Genomic DNA, 14,775 nt, shown 5'->3' with positions numbered 1-14,775 from the left:
CTATTCAGCCTGCAGAGGACAAATGTCCATTTTGAACCCCCAGGAGATCTATCGAAAGTCCTGGGGTAGCAGCAGGACTTTGTCATGCGAGCAGTGTCCTGCTCGACACGGGTTTTGATCCAGGTTGGGTTCCCCCTCTGGTTCTCCTTTCTCACCTTCATCTTAAGTCTTGTTGAGAGAAACTGAAGAAACGCAAGAAGAAGAGGAAAACTGGAGACTGTTTGTCTCTGTTCGAAGTCAATAGGTAAGTAAATCCTCTCTCGTTCCTCCATCTCCTGCAGAGTTGTCTTCTGAATGAGTGTTAGTAGATATTACTTTAGCACCAACCCTGTGGCCTGTTCCATCCCTCTATTCATTTGTGATATTAATGGTGCTGATTCCGGTTTACCCAGGGTTGCCATGGATGCTCCTGCCCTCTTCTTCCATGCAGTGTTGGAGATGTTCCAGCATGCATTGTTCCATCTGGCACACCACCGGGCCCCATGGGACCTTTCTAGCTCCTCTTGGGGTTCTTCTGGTGGGTCTTCCACTGGTGCCATACGTCACCTTTGTTCTGGGAGGAACACCTTTGCTGCTGACTGGAGTCATCCCAGTGCCTATATCTTTAACCTAGACCCATCACTGACACCCATACATCAGTGCTTCCTACAGAGTAGCCCATACCGAAATCTGCAGCTATTCTAATGACATATAGGAAGGAGGCCCAGTGAATACTGGTGGAGAAAAGGTATAAATAGGAACCGAGAGATGCCTTTTTATGCCTGTATTATAGGCAGATGATGCCTGACGTTTTCAGCACTGACTCCGATCATCTTAAAGTGCCAGAAGCGGTACGGCATGATAGTAATGAAGCAACCCATTTGCTGCCACCCACTCCTGATACAGCGTTCTACTTGGTCCTGGAGAACGTAAGTGGACCGTACACTTCCCCTGACAAAAAAATGGAGTAGTTCTTCAGGGCAGACCTCCATGTATTGAACTACTATTCATCTTGTCCTGAGGAAAGTAGCCTGCATTCTAGAATGCCTCTGTCTACTTAAGCGTCTGGGGTGACCATTCTAACTGAGGTCCTACAACCTCAAACATCCTCAGCTGAGCCACTACTGACTGTAAATGAGGTATCCAAGAAACCAGGGAATGAGGTAAGGAAAAAGTCCACATCAGTTCCTGCAGTAAACTGTCTAGTGGCACAGAGATATAAGTTGGGTCGGCGTAACCCAGCCTTACTGCTGATGCATCCTTCACCCAGGAGTCCAGTAGCGTTTCCATCATCTTGCTCAAAACAAAACTTTGAAGCATTCCAAGTAAGTCCACCTGATAGTGAATCTAAGAAATTGGATGCAGTGGAGAAAAATATTTCTTCAACAAGCAACCTGGCCCTGTTTGTGCCTAGTGCTGCCTGCCTCCTGGGAAGATATAAGCATGTTATGTGAGATACGGATGCAGTGTTTGTCTCCAACTTGCCAGAATCTGTATTTTGGTGAGCTAGTCTGTCATAGACAGTACACTTCTAGACAATCTGCACCAAATATTTTGTGGCTAGGCTCATAAGTATCATTATGCAGGCATGCTTAGCTCTGATCAACAGGCCTTTCAGGCGATGGCCAAGCGGCATAGCTGGATATGCCTTTCAACTGAGCCCCGCTCTTCAGAAACAGAGGACGCTTCCCTGAAAAGGTTTAAGGAGGAAACACCTGCAGCCCAATCTTTGGGCCTCCATTCACCTCTGAAGGATTATAGATAGTTTTATAATTTTTTAATGTTCTCAAAACAATTTAATTTCAAACCTCCCAGGCAACAAAATGAGCTCTGTCAGTGCAGAGGCAAAGGCAGGGTTCATCAGGCACAGCAACACTCTTCATCCTCTTTTTCTGCATCCCTTTGAAAGCCACTTCAGCTCTCCCATTGATGGAGCATGTGTGGCTGGTGGGAGGACAGGGCATCCTCCTTTCTACAGGCCTGTCTGAAGATGGTGTGGGACCACTTTCGGATGACTCAATCCTGCTGTTTAATTTGGGCTTTTCATTTTAATGAACAAGTCTTAACTAAAGCCCTTTTAGTGCCTCGTGTTCATAAAGCCCGTAACGGACACATCCTTTCTTTTGAGCTTTAACTCCTCCCCAGAGGATCCAGGACATACAGGATACGATTCTGATGTTTCGGGACAGAGCACAGATGCTGGGAAGTGCTGATGGATTGGATTTAGGCGTAGGAGCATGGGATTTGACTAATCTCAAACTATCTGGCCTATTCTCTGAACACCAGAGCTGACAGTCTCAGTCAGCGTCAGCTTGCCTACCACCAGTGGCATCTATACCCATAGGTGGCCCAGTAATCTTTGCCCTGTTAGGCACACCTCTGATGGGATTGTATGACTTAACAACTACTGCCTAAACCACGACTTCTGGAACAACGAAGGCTAAACCACGACCATTACTTAACCACTACATTTCAAACCACTACTCCCTAAACCACGAAACAATTAGTTTTAATGCCTTTTTTTTCTAAAATACTAGTTAAGATCTGTTTACTAAAACGAGCACACTGATCATATTCTTTTCGTGAATATAAAGCATTTACAATTGTTAAAATCAAAGCAACACTACCATCTCCTGACATAAACCGGTAATTTAAATGTAAACTAATTTTTTTAACAACCTTAGCTGTATTTGAATTTTAACTATTACGATTTTAATCTTCATTTATATTTCTAACTATATATATTTTTTTAATTGTATTTGTGGGGGGAGTCCCCCCACACCCTCCATCTACCCTTTTAAACGTTTTCCTAGCATGCTCCGGTGTTCTAAAAGTCGTGGTTCCATCCTTCGTTGTTCCTTTGTTCGTGGATGTTACCTTCGTGGTTCAGCCCTCTTCGTTGTTCACTCTTCGTTGTTCCGGTAAGTCGTTGTTTATACATCGTGGTTAAGGATGTTTCCCCTCTGATGGATCTCTTGTCCACTGATGACAATGCCCATTGTTAGTAGTTCTGTGCCCTCCGGTATCTTCTACAAAGAGCTTTGTGGGTCACTTGTCAGTTGAGGTGGAACTTTTTCACTTAACTAGATGTTTCCTTTCCTACCCTTGATTCCTGGGGTATAAGAACGATTTGCCAGGACCAGGTCCAAATAATTTTTATTGCCACAGACTGGCTAAGAAGAATGTTGTATGCAGGCCTTATATACTTCTGCCTGTGTCTCCTGCTGCATCTACTTCCTAAAGCAGACCACCTCTCCCAGTCGTAGGGCAAGGTGCTGCACCCCAACTTTCTGAACCTCCATCTTTATGCCTGGTGATTGAGCTGGGGCAAAGGGAAGTGGTCCATGAAGCACTCTCAGGCCGCTGCCCCTCCATCAAGTGAGTCCACTTTGAAAGTAGATGGTTTTATCTGATGGTGTGCAGAGCATGCATCCCTTGAAGGAATGTCTATCAGAGGTTCTTTGTTTCGCTCTCTCTCTGACCTAGGAGGGCTGTGCAGTGAGCATCATCAAAGGATATATTGCCGCCTTTTCTGCTTTTCTTTGTCTTTCACAACAACCTCCCCTGTTTAAGGGTGTCTACTTCCAAATCTGTTAAAGAGGCGAGTAATCTTTCCCAATCTCGCCCACTCCACTGTCTAAACCACATTTGAAAAGTTTCCAGCCTAGATTTTTACACTGCAGTCTCAAATTGTTTGTTGATTCCTCATCTCCTCCTCTAAAGGGAATGGGAAAAATAGAGGGGGAATAGATTTTGGGGCCCTATGGTTCGAGTCATGTCTTGTGGGTAATTCTTCTGGCACTGTGACTGAGCCCGCACTCCCTACTTTCAAAGGAGAGCTATTGTAAGTTTCCAGATCCAGCGTGGCTCCTAAGGATAATTCAACAGGTGAGGAATTTGCAGGTAGATGGAGTAAAGGGAGTATCCACCAGAAAGATTTTTATCGAATATAAGTAATTTTTTCATTGATGCAAAACTGCTTTTGTAATGTACAATGATGTGTTATTGTTGTTGTAGGTCTTTGAGTATTACGATGGTAACAACACTGCAGACTTCACTCACATCTCAAAGTCCTATTTCTACCCTGCATACAATCTGGAGGACCTTGTTTGGGAGCATGGGGTCTGGATCTTCAATGCAGGTACTCAGACAGCAGTGTTCCGTGGTTCCAATGCTTCAGACTCTAGCCACTTCCAGAATGGCAGCATCTCTTTTAGGGTAAGAATATATTTGTAAACAGCTATTCAGGGTACATTGAATAAGAACTTTTTGTGTCCGAAAACATGTATGCCCCCTGATTTTGGTTTTTGAAGGTTGGTTAGTAGTGAACGAAACAAATAGCACTTTGATGTGGACATTAATTTGTTTATGCACCTTTCTGTTTCCCTACTATTGAGTTGTATTTCACAGTCCTGCATATTCACCACTCGTGTAGTTTTTAGGTCGAGCTTGTCAATGCGCTTGCGCATTGAGCTTGCGAGAGATATTGGGGCTTAACCAGAGCTTAACCATCGGGCGATTTGATGCTGTGCCCGTGAAAAGCAAGGCTCAATGCGCAAGCGCATTGACCTAAAAAACGCGTGCACATCAAAGCCACGAGCCTCCCTCCCACAGGCATCCCCCAGCGTGCGCTGTGCCTCAGGCATTTCTCCTCCCGTAATTTATTCACTGCCCACGGCTTTCACTTTGACGGCCGCCAGGCCGTCTCTCGCCTCATGCTTATCACACCCCCCTTCTCTCTAGGCTTGTTTGGAAATGGCACAGCTGGAATTCGAGCCACTCCTGAGGCTTTGATGCATTATAAAATGGTCCACTTAATTAATCGGACTCGAAGTAACTCACCATAACGTGCCACAGACGCCACATAATGTATCTATCATCTGATGCTTAAGTTACGTATTTGAACAAAAATGTGTTTCTAAGTCAAATGGATCAAACTTTAATGTAAAAACATATGGGGCTGCGCCGAGGCAGACCCTTTGCAAGGGTCACTGCTCAGTTGCTATATTTAAGTGTTAAACCCGCATTGTTGAGTCGAAACTTATACTTAGATTGGATCAACGTGCGTCACCATGACAAAATAGGAACCTAATACTGCCACAGAATGTGTCTTATTCCGGTACGTAATTTGCCCTTTCTTGCTGCATAATTTAGTAAACCGTGAAGCAAAATCAGGCACGCTTTGTCGCATAATACCGTGCACCTAATTATAAGGGGATCGCAAACGGGGTGAGGGGTGGAGGCAACACAACATTGCAGTCGACATTATAGTATTGACTTCAAAGGTTCTTTTGTGTAAACTGCGATTTCCAGAGTTTGGACTTGTGTATAATCACAGCACAAGGAGACTGCCACGGAGGGAGGATGCACCAAAAAGGGTCGGCTTGGGTCCTTGGTGGGGACTCACTGCTTGTTAACTGGCGCCGCGCCATGAGCTTGACTTTGAAACAGCCCACTTTTCTCAGTCAGCGGTAACGAGCATGCTGGAAATTGTAGGCGCATATTTGACACGAGAAAAATGGAACTGCAAGCCCCAGCATGCTAAGTGCGGTAAATTGGAATAGCAGGACTGGGTCATAGTTATCCACAAGGCATGGGTCCAATTGGTCCATGCTTAATTTGTGCCGGTGGCTTCCGGTGACCGGCACCTAATTGTCAACATCTGCATTTCTAACAGTTCGCCACAGTTGTTTAATAATTTAATATGCATTACACATGACTAATATCTCCCACCCTAGCCATTCTTACAGTTTTGTGTGGCATGGAATAGTCGGAATTGTCACTTGCACTAGTGTGAGCTTAGTAGTTGTGTTGGTACTGTCATTGTCAGCGCTGACAGGGGCAATTGATGGTGGAAGCTGTAGTAGTGGCCTTAGGACAAGGGCCCTCGCACTTATATATATTTTTTTTTTACAAATTAAGCACTGCATGTCATGTAAAATTGTCTGACGCCTATGTGAGTAGCAGGGGGAAGCGGGTTGGCTAAAGCAGTATATGTAGGGAAGGAAGTTACGGGACTGGCCATAATACATTTTGGCTGTAGGGGGTGTTGTGGGGAGTCCTGTGAGAAAGCAGAGGAATTGGAGCTTCCCGCTTATCTGAGCAGGGACCCCTGCTTGAGGCAGGTTTGCCTCGGTTGCAGTTGCAGAAATTGCCGCTATAACTGTTTATGATGACGCAGCGCCCCCTCCCCGCCCCCACTACACCACCTCCGGGCATCTAGCCAAGAGTAGAGTTTCGACATTTGTCCTAATTTTCTTAGAAATGATGACTGGGGGCCAGCTTCCTGTTTTTCCTTTTCTCTGCTATTTGTTCCTCTTTGTTTCGAAAACGAATGGCCTCTCATGCCTGTTCGAACTAACGAAAGCTACAAACCGCTTTAGCTCAATGCTGCCGTTTGTACCGTCGCTTCACAGAGCAGTCAGACATCAGCAGAAAAAAACTTTTTTGTGTTATGGTGGCTTTTCTTGTTACACGGTATCCGCTGTGTGCGATTCCTTCAGAGTTGTGTAGCTGGCAGTACTAGATGAAGGGCTACACCCAAGAGTGAGACCTCTAAGCGCTAGCCAACAGCATCAATTACACCCCCGCAGCTCTTTTTCCCATTGAGAAGTCTGTGGTATAAAAGTGTCAGGCAGTGACACCGCAGGAGTGAACAGTGCTCTGAAGGTGTTAAACTCCACAGTCATCCAGTATTCCAGGTGTAATCGTGAGAAGGTAATTCATCCGGTCCAGGTTTTCTTTCCATTCCGAAACATGTAGTAAACTGGAATTTGAAATGAGATGAACTGGACTTCAAATCTCTGATAACCGCGGGTGGAAAAGAGGAGATTTGACATCTGAAAGATTTACAATTATTGATCTGCACTCAACCTTTACACAGAACACTTGGAACTGGGCTGTTATCCAGCCGAAACTGGCACGCTTTAGAAAGCAGAACCGACCATTCAACCATGTTGTGATTTGAATGTCAAGATCACAGCGAGCCCTTAACCCCCTGGGCTATCCTATTGACTCCATATACACTCATACAACGTACTGGCCCTTACACTGGGAATACAAGCTGATCTGTTTCGGAAATTTCATTGGGCACCCCATGACTGAAGGATACACGGCTCAGCGTGCTGCCTGCTTGGGTGGGCTGTGCTGGCATCATGCCTGGAGCTTCCTCTGACACAGCTTCAGAAATGGGCACGAGACGCAGAATGTTGGGTCAGGTAAGGACCCGCAGGTCTATTAAGGTAGACTGTACATTGGTCCTCAGCTTACCCTTTAAAATACATCACAGCGTTACCTCGGATGACTCTCTGATCCTGTGCAGAAGAGCGGACAAGTGCACTTTACGTCAAAAAAGAACGTTCAACCCGACATTCTGTAGATTACATATTGCTTAGGTGCTAATAAACGCACTTATTCACTACAGTACAGCGAGACTGATGAGAAAAAACACGTGTAATGTCTCATTAACTGTAAGCTAGAATGACTTTATTTAGGGAACAACTCTGCTAATAGTCGCAAGTTTTTTTTTTATGAAGTTTCAATTTACAGTGCAAATTAAATTAAGCCCATGCGTTCTGCTTTTTGTTAAATATCTTTTTTAAATGAATGACTTGAAAAAAACGTTGTTGCATAAATTATACACGAGGACACCAGTGTAATGTGCTATTCATTACCATTATTGGAGGAGGGGGAAGGGTAATATGACACAGCAGGACACTTCCTCTCTCCTAAATCGTGGGTTCTCCCCATACCCAACAGTGGTAAGAATTAGCAGGGGCGGCTGGTGACATTTGAAAGTGGTGAGGCGCAAACTGATTTGCATACTGCACCGTAGCGAGCGAGCGCAGCGAGCGAGCCCGAACCCCATAAGGGCGGTTTGGGGGGGGTAACCCTCCCCAAGAAAATTTTGAAAAAAGAGAAGAAAAATCGTGCATTTTCAAGCAAATTTGAGAAAGCAGGAAGGTTAATAAAGCAATTGTGAAAGTGCAGTTATTACATTAATAGATGGCATAACCTAGGTAGCTGCTTATTCAGTATAACCACAGAGCTTCATATATTCCATCCTATTACGCTCAGGTACATTTTCTTTGCAGCAGGCACATTAACCTTCTGTGCTGCCGCCTGCTGCTATTTCACTACTGGGACCCCAAACATAGGCTATCTCTGCCGCACTATTCTTCAGATTCCACTACTATTCTGTTTATGCAGAGTCTAAGTACAGGCTGCAGAGCTGTCCCTCGGATTACAAACATTTTACATTACAGACTCCGATATTGGCATTAAAAGTACCCTCCAGCTTATCAGCTTCAGCAAGGTTTCCAACAGCATAGCACCCCTTTGCTACACACAGATTACAGGTTCAGCCACATGATGAAAATAGCAACTCATTCAGTGTAATAATTTAGGGAGCTGCACACTAAGGCGCTACCAGGTAACCAGGACTCAAGTGCCACCACAGCATCAATCTGTGCAACCATTCAACAACAACTGGTTCAAATATGTTCTCTCAATGTTTCAAGCTATATTACAAATGTCACAAAAAGATGTTAATATTTCACTTCTGTTCTTGGATTTTCGTCACAATAAAATACACTGAACATAATCTTCACAAAAGTTATTTACAAAAGTTTAAGCTATCGCCATTATAAATTACAATAACTTTTATTAACGTATTAATTATAAAAAAATTAAAAGCCATTGCTATTTGTAATATCAATACATCTAAGTCACGTAAATACAACACATATTGCATTACAAATGCTATAGGTGTCACATTTGCGAAAGTTAAAACTATTGGCATTGTAAATGACAAAGCTATTAATTTCGCTATTTTCAAAACCAACACATAAATAAAAAATTTGTAATTTACAATACCAATAGCTCAAACTTTCATAATGCGAGACCTATTGCATTGCAAATGCTTGTTCGAAGTTCTTTATGTAGTCAGTTCAGTTAGTCTTTATTCAATATTTTTCAATCATGAAAGACACAACAGCAAGTGTCAGCTAAAACAATAAATACATCATAAGAGCACACCGACTCACAAAATATAATATCATCATTATCGAATAATCCTAACATTTAAAAATAATCATTATTTGGAATAATTAATTTGGGGGGAAAAAAAAGAGAGAGAAAACAAGTTAATATTACAATAAAACTGCGAAGAAAGGAAAAGTACATCCCAGAAGCCAGCCTAACGAGGGAATAATCATTAACCACATAGTACGGTCTAACTGGCCTTCAGGGTTTGCCGTCTCAAGGCCCAGAACCAACGTAGAAATTTCGCCACGGCAATACCTATATCTGGGCAAGTGTTCGAGACCAAGATACGGAGAGCTGTTAGACATGATCTAGTATTTAAGTAAGAAGACAAGGGCCTTAGCCACCTACGTCGAGGATCCTTGTATGCAGGGCATACAAAAAGTACATGTGTTATTGTTCCCTTAAATTACATGAGGGGCAGACAGTGTCTGAAAATTTGTTCCATTTAGCAGTAAAGGATCTTATGGGGAGACTCCCTACTCTGAATTGGTGATAGAGTTTTCTATCACCTGGGATAGTATTTAGATTCCAGTAATCCTCTGGTTCCACCGTAAATTTATGTTCCATAAAAAGAGCTGTGAGCGAACTACTATCTGCCAATGACAGAGTTTTCCTAGTAATCATAGCCCAGTTTAATTCTTTGTACTCATTTTTACTGGGAAAAGAATTCCCTGCCGGGTCTTCCCACATATTTTTACTATGGATCACATTTAACTCGGGCTCCTGGTGAATACTGTTACAGAAGAAGACTTTGCTTTGCTTTCTTAGGCTCTTGTAGCATTCAGGAGCTTTTGAGATTTTTAATGGACAATGCATTTCGGTCTTTATAAATACTACTGTTTGGCACAGTCTGATCGCCCATTTTTAGGCAATTCCCCTGCCACACTCTGACAAAATGGTGTAAGCAGGGTAGGATTGTAAACGAATTGCACCGAAACCTACTGCAATAAATGACTCATTCTCTAAGAAAAGGGACCAAGCACAGCACTTAGAAGCTGATAACAATGCTGGGCTTCTGATATAAGCATTCCATTCTTTTTTTTTTTTTAAACATCTTTTTATTAACATTGCTTAAGGTCTCATACAAAACACGGCAGTGTTCCAATGGCTTACAGAATAACTACATTACATTGTACCTTCGCGGACAGAATCTGTAGTTATAAGGGCTAGTAACAACAACAATCCCCCCTATCCCACCCCACCCCGCATGTCCCGATACCTGCGCCAAGGCCCCCACATCTTCCTCCGTTTCTTCATACAACCTCTGGATTTATATATATCGTTTCCTCCGCCTTCTGGCACCAGTCCAGGTCCCTGAGCCACTGGTCCCACTGTGGGGGCGCCTACGCCCCCAGTTACTGGCTATATTGTGTTTAGCCACCCCTGCAGCTATTGCGAGCCAAATCACGTTGTACCTGGACCAATCCGTGGCACCTTTAATCATTAGCAATCACCACCTTGGATCCACCGGTACCGGTGACCCCATCACTGTCACCATTGTTTGTGTAACCCTAGTCCAGAAGGGCACTATGTACGGACATTCCCGTAGTATGTGGAAGAAGGTACCCTCCCCCTGGCATCCCCTCACACACAGCGGTGACGGGCTCCTCCCCCCATGAGAACAGGTGGACACGCGGGTACATTTTAAGTTGCACTAGGCGGAACCTGATTCGAATTGCAATTTCGCGGGGGCTTTGCAAGGCATCTTGCCAATCCACATCCTCCAGGCTACCAATGTCACCCTCCCATCGCGCGCGCAGGGACACCAGAGGGTCAGGCATATGTTGTTAATGAGCTTGCGATAGATGGTAGAAGTGGGATTCTCTGAAATTGGGTCAAGTAGGAGCCAGTCCCCTAATGGGGAGTATTCTGGGAGCGAAACGTCCATGTGCACATGTGGTCGCAGGGCATGTGTAAGTCGCAGGTAGTGATAGTGCTGGGAGTCATGAAGTCGGTATTCTTTTTTAAGGTAGTTGAAGGATCTAGGAGCCCTCCCCTTCCATACATCGCCCAGGTATTCTATCCCAATCAACCTCCATCCTTTGAAGCCTGTTAGCCTTGACACATTGGCTAGCTGGTCACCGACCTAGAGCGGTGTCCTGCCCGTTATGGTGTTCGCCCACCCCAAGAATTTGTTTTCCTCCCTCCAACACTGCAGCACCATCCCCGTATGCCAAGAGAGATCCCGGCCGTGCTTCCGCGAGTACAAGAGGGACTCGCAGTTGCCCACCGGCATGACATGTCTGTCCACCCTGTAGGTGGTTTCCGACCCCGTCGCATAGACACAGTCATTAACCACCTGTAGCTGGGAGGCCCAGTAGTACCATTGGACGTCCGGGAGGGCCAGCCCTCCGTCGTACACCCCTCTCGTGAGCTTCAGCAACGCTATTCTCTGGTTTCCACCATCCCAGAGCAGGGTCCGCAGCGACTGGGAGATACGTTTGAACACTCCACCGGGGACCAGAAAAGGCGAATTTTGCGGGATGTACAAGAGGCGCAGTAGGGGCAACATCTTAAACAGGGCGGCACGCCCCATCAGGAACATCGGTAGGGATCTCCAGTGGGCCACATCCAATGCTAATCGCGCCAGTTGATTTTGTAACCGGAGTAACTGCCAAACAATTCGAAGAGATGAAGCGCCTGTGCCATTGAGTGATATGGCTTTTGCATGTATAGAACAATATCATCTGCGTTTTGGGATATACGCTCCTCCCACTCGTCAGTAAGCGATAGGCCCCAAAAAGACATGTCTCTTCGAATCCAATGGGCCAATGGCTCCAGGGCGAGGGCGAAGAGGAGAGGGGACAGTGAACACCCCTGCCTGGTGCCTCTACGCAAGGGGAAAGCACGTGAAATTGCTTCGTTGACCCTCACCACCGTCTGTTCGTATAGCAGACGCACCCAGCTGCAGAAAACCGGTCCGAAGCCCAGACGCTGCAGAACCTTGAATAAGTACAAAGCTTTACAAAAGGGGGCTGGGGATGGACGCAGCATCTGAACCAATCAAACACTAACACTCGGTCAACAGATCTGGGTTTATTCCATCACCGTTCTTTAGCCCACTCTGCCACCCCAGTTCAGACATGGCCATATGCAAATCAGTCTGACCCTGTGCCTCATGGGAACAGCCCAGCCCGAACTGCCAAGCCATGCCTTTCCTGGACCGGAAACAAGCTTCCTAGGACCGGTTTCTGGCATTTCAGTTGTCTTCAGCCAGGCTTGCTTAAATCCAGTGGCAAAGTGAGCAAGGGACTCGCATCTGAGCATACCCTGCCAACTTATGGCGAACAAAGCGGTACAAAAGGGGGGTGGTGATGGACGGAGCATCTGAACCAATCAAACACTCACACCCAGTCAACAGATCTGAGTCTATTCCATCACCGTTCTTTAGCCCACTCTGCCACCCAAGTTCAGACATGGCCATATGCAAATCAGTCTGACCCTGTGCCTCATGGGAACAGTCCAGCCCGAACTGCCAAGCCATGCCTTCCCTGGACCGGAAACAAGCTTCCTCCGTCCATCACCACCCCCTTTTGTACCGCCTTGATTAACTACAGCCATTCAATACTGTCGAATGCCATTGAGGCGTCCAGCGCCATCAATGCTGTCTTGGTATTGTCCTCGCCCTCCATCATATACAAAACCCCGTATAGCCGTCGTTTGTTGTGTCTCGTACTCCTGCGCGGCATGAACCCTGACTGGTCCACATATACCAAGTCTGGTACGACCGCAAGTAATCTCGTCGCCAAAGCTTTAGCCAGAACCTTGGCCTCAATGTTGAGAAGCGAGATGGGCCGATATGACGAGCATTGGTCAGTCGGTTTCCCCGCTTTGTGAATGACAACAATCGTGGCCTCTTGCTTGTCAGGTGGGAGCCTACCTACCTCACGCGCCTCAAGGAGCATCCGTCTCATGGGGTCGATCACAATGTTGGCTTGCCTCTTATCAATTTCCACTGGAAGTCCATTGGGCCCCTGTGCTTTACCGGCCTGAAGAGCGTTAAGGGCTTCGCCCAATTCCAAGCCCGTGAGTTCAACCTCAAGGCTGTCAGTTTGCTCACTAGACAGGGTGGGCAGGGCAAAGTCCTGCAGGAATTCCTCACAATCTGACTCAGTCTGGTGCATACAGGTGTGTATACCTTCTCGTAATAAGACGCAAAGGCCTCCACTATGCCCTTGCTAGTGGTCACCAAGGACCCGGATCCGCACTCTACTCCGGCCACCCAGGATCGTTCCCAATCCCTACGCTCGAGCCATGCCAGTAACTTCATACATTCGTCCCCTGCGTCGTATACCCTATGCTGTGTGGCAAGGGCATAGGCACGCGCCTCCCCCTCCTCCAACAACCGGAGTTCCTTCAGCTTTAGGGCCAGGTCGTGGCATTGCTCCACCGAAGGATCCCCACCGATACCCTTCTCCAGGGAGTCTATTTCAGTTTCAAGCTGCTTGATCTGGAGTGCTTCCTCTATTTTTTTGGGCGCTTATCAGCGCCTGGGCCTGGCCCCTCAACACTGTCTTATAAGATTCCCATAGGACCACCTGGGAATCCACCCTGATTTTCTGCAAAGTACAATTGGGAGCACTCCCTCAACTTGTCAGTTATGGTATCGTCTCTAAGGCGCCAGGGCTCTATCCTGGGAAAGGCCACCCTATCTGTCCTTGGCCCCTGGAGAGTGACACCCACCGGTGAATGGTCTGAGATTCCCCTGGCCATAATACAGGAGTCAATGAAGTCGCCCAACTGGTCCCCCCGCACGTAGAGCTGATCTATCCTAGATAAGGACCCATGCCTAGCTGAGTAGAAGGTGTACTGCTTCGGGGAGGGGTGATGTGTCCGCCATACATCACTGAGACCCATCGCTGTGGCAAACCCCCCTCAATCCAGTTTCCCCTCTACCACCCTGTCTCTCCCCAGAGCGATCTAACTCAATATCCATAACTGCGTTTGTGTCACCCCACAGTATTAGGGTGCCCCCAGGAAGGTCTGCTAAATGGGTCCCCAGTTTCGCATACGTCAGGGCATGCAGACAGGGAGGAATGTAACAGGAACTAAGGACTATTATGCGCCCCTCCCTTCTGACCGCCACAGCTGCCATACACCCCGTGTCTTCTGTCCACGTTCCTGTGTTTGTAACTGGCAGGGCACTGCGAACTAAAATACCCACCCCCCTGGAGCCAGACAAAAACCCAGAGTGGGCCGCCATTTTGTAACCAAACCTGTCCAGGGCCCTGCATCTATTACCCCGTAGGTGGGTCTCCTGTAGGAGCACAACATCTGGGGAATGGAGTTTCACATGTTGTAGGACCAATGTCCGCTTTATTTTATTTCCCAGTCCGTTGACTTTCCACATCCAAATCTTCTTGCTCGTCTGATCACCCATTCAAATATAAGGGCCTGGGTTGTTTCGGATCAATACCACGCCCCAACTGACATGCACATTGTAACATCACAACTTTTGAGTGTGAGACTCCTTGAGCAGAACAGAAACATCCCCACAACACCCCGCCCCTAATCCCAACCCATACCCCCCTCCCTGCCAAGTGGGCCCCCAACCACCCACCTGTTTAAAACGCAGAGTGCCTGTCGCCCCATCACCCCCAAAGCAACGAAACAAGGGAACATCAGTCTGCAGCCGTAGAAGAAGACGACATAGTTCATGAAACGGAGTGCACACCCTGTGGATGTCATGGATAACAAACCCCTTCCCCCCCCCCCCCCCCCCCCAACCCCAGTCCACCCTCCCCACCCCAT

The 14,775-nt window shown here is 46.6% G+C and overlaps 1 protein-coding gene across 1 annotated transcript in view; it reads left to right on the top strand.

The window, feature by feature from the left end:
- GLMP (glycosylated lysosomal membrane protein) overlaps positions 1 to 14,775 on the top strand; it is a 107,062-nt gene that overhangs the window by 21,606 nt on the left and 70,681 nt on the right. The window contains exon 3 of the mRNA XM_078670074.1: positions 3,997 to 4,197. Coding sequence (XP_078526200.1) covers positions 3,997 to 4,197 — 201 coding nt within the window. The remainder of the gene's footprint in view (positions 1 to 3,996; positions 4,198 to 14,775) is intronic.

The sequence above is a fragment of the Lissotriton helveticus genome, chromosome 12, assembly GCF_964261635.1.
Source record: "Lissotriton helveticus chromosome 12, aLisHel1.1, whole genome shotgun sequence".
NCBI classification, from domain to species: Eukaryota; Metazoa; Chordata; class Amphibia; order Caudata; family Salamandridae; genus Lissotriton; species Lissotriton helveticus.
Note: the sequence above shows the minus strand (reverse complement) of the source record. Positions and strands in the feature narration are given on the sequence as shown.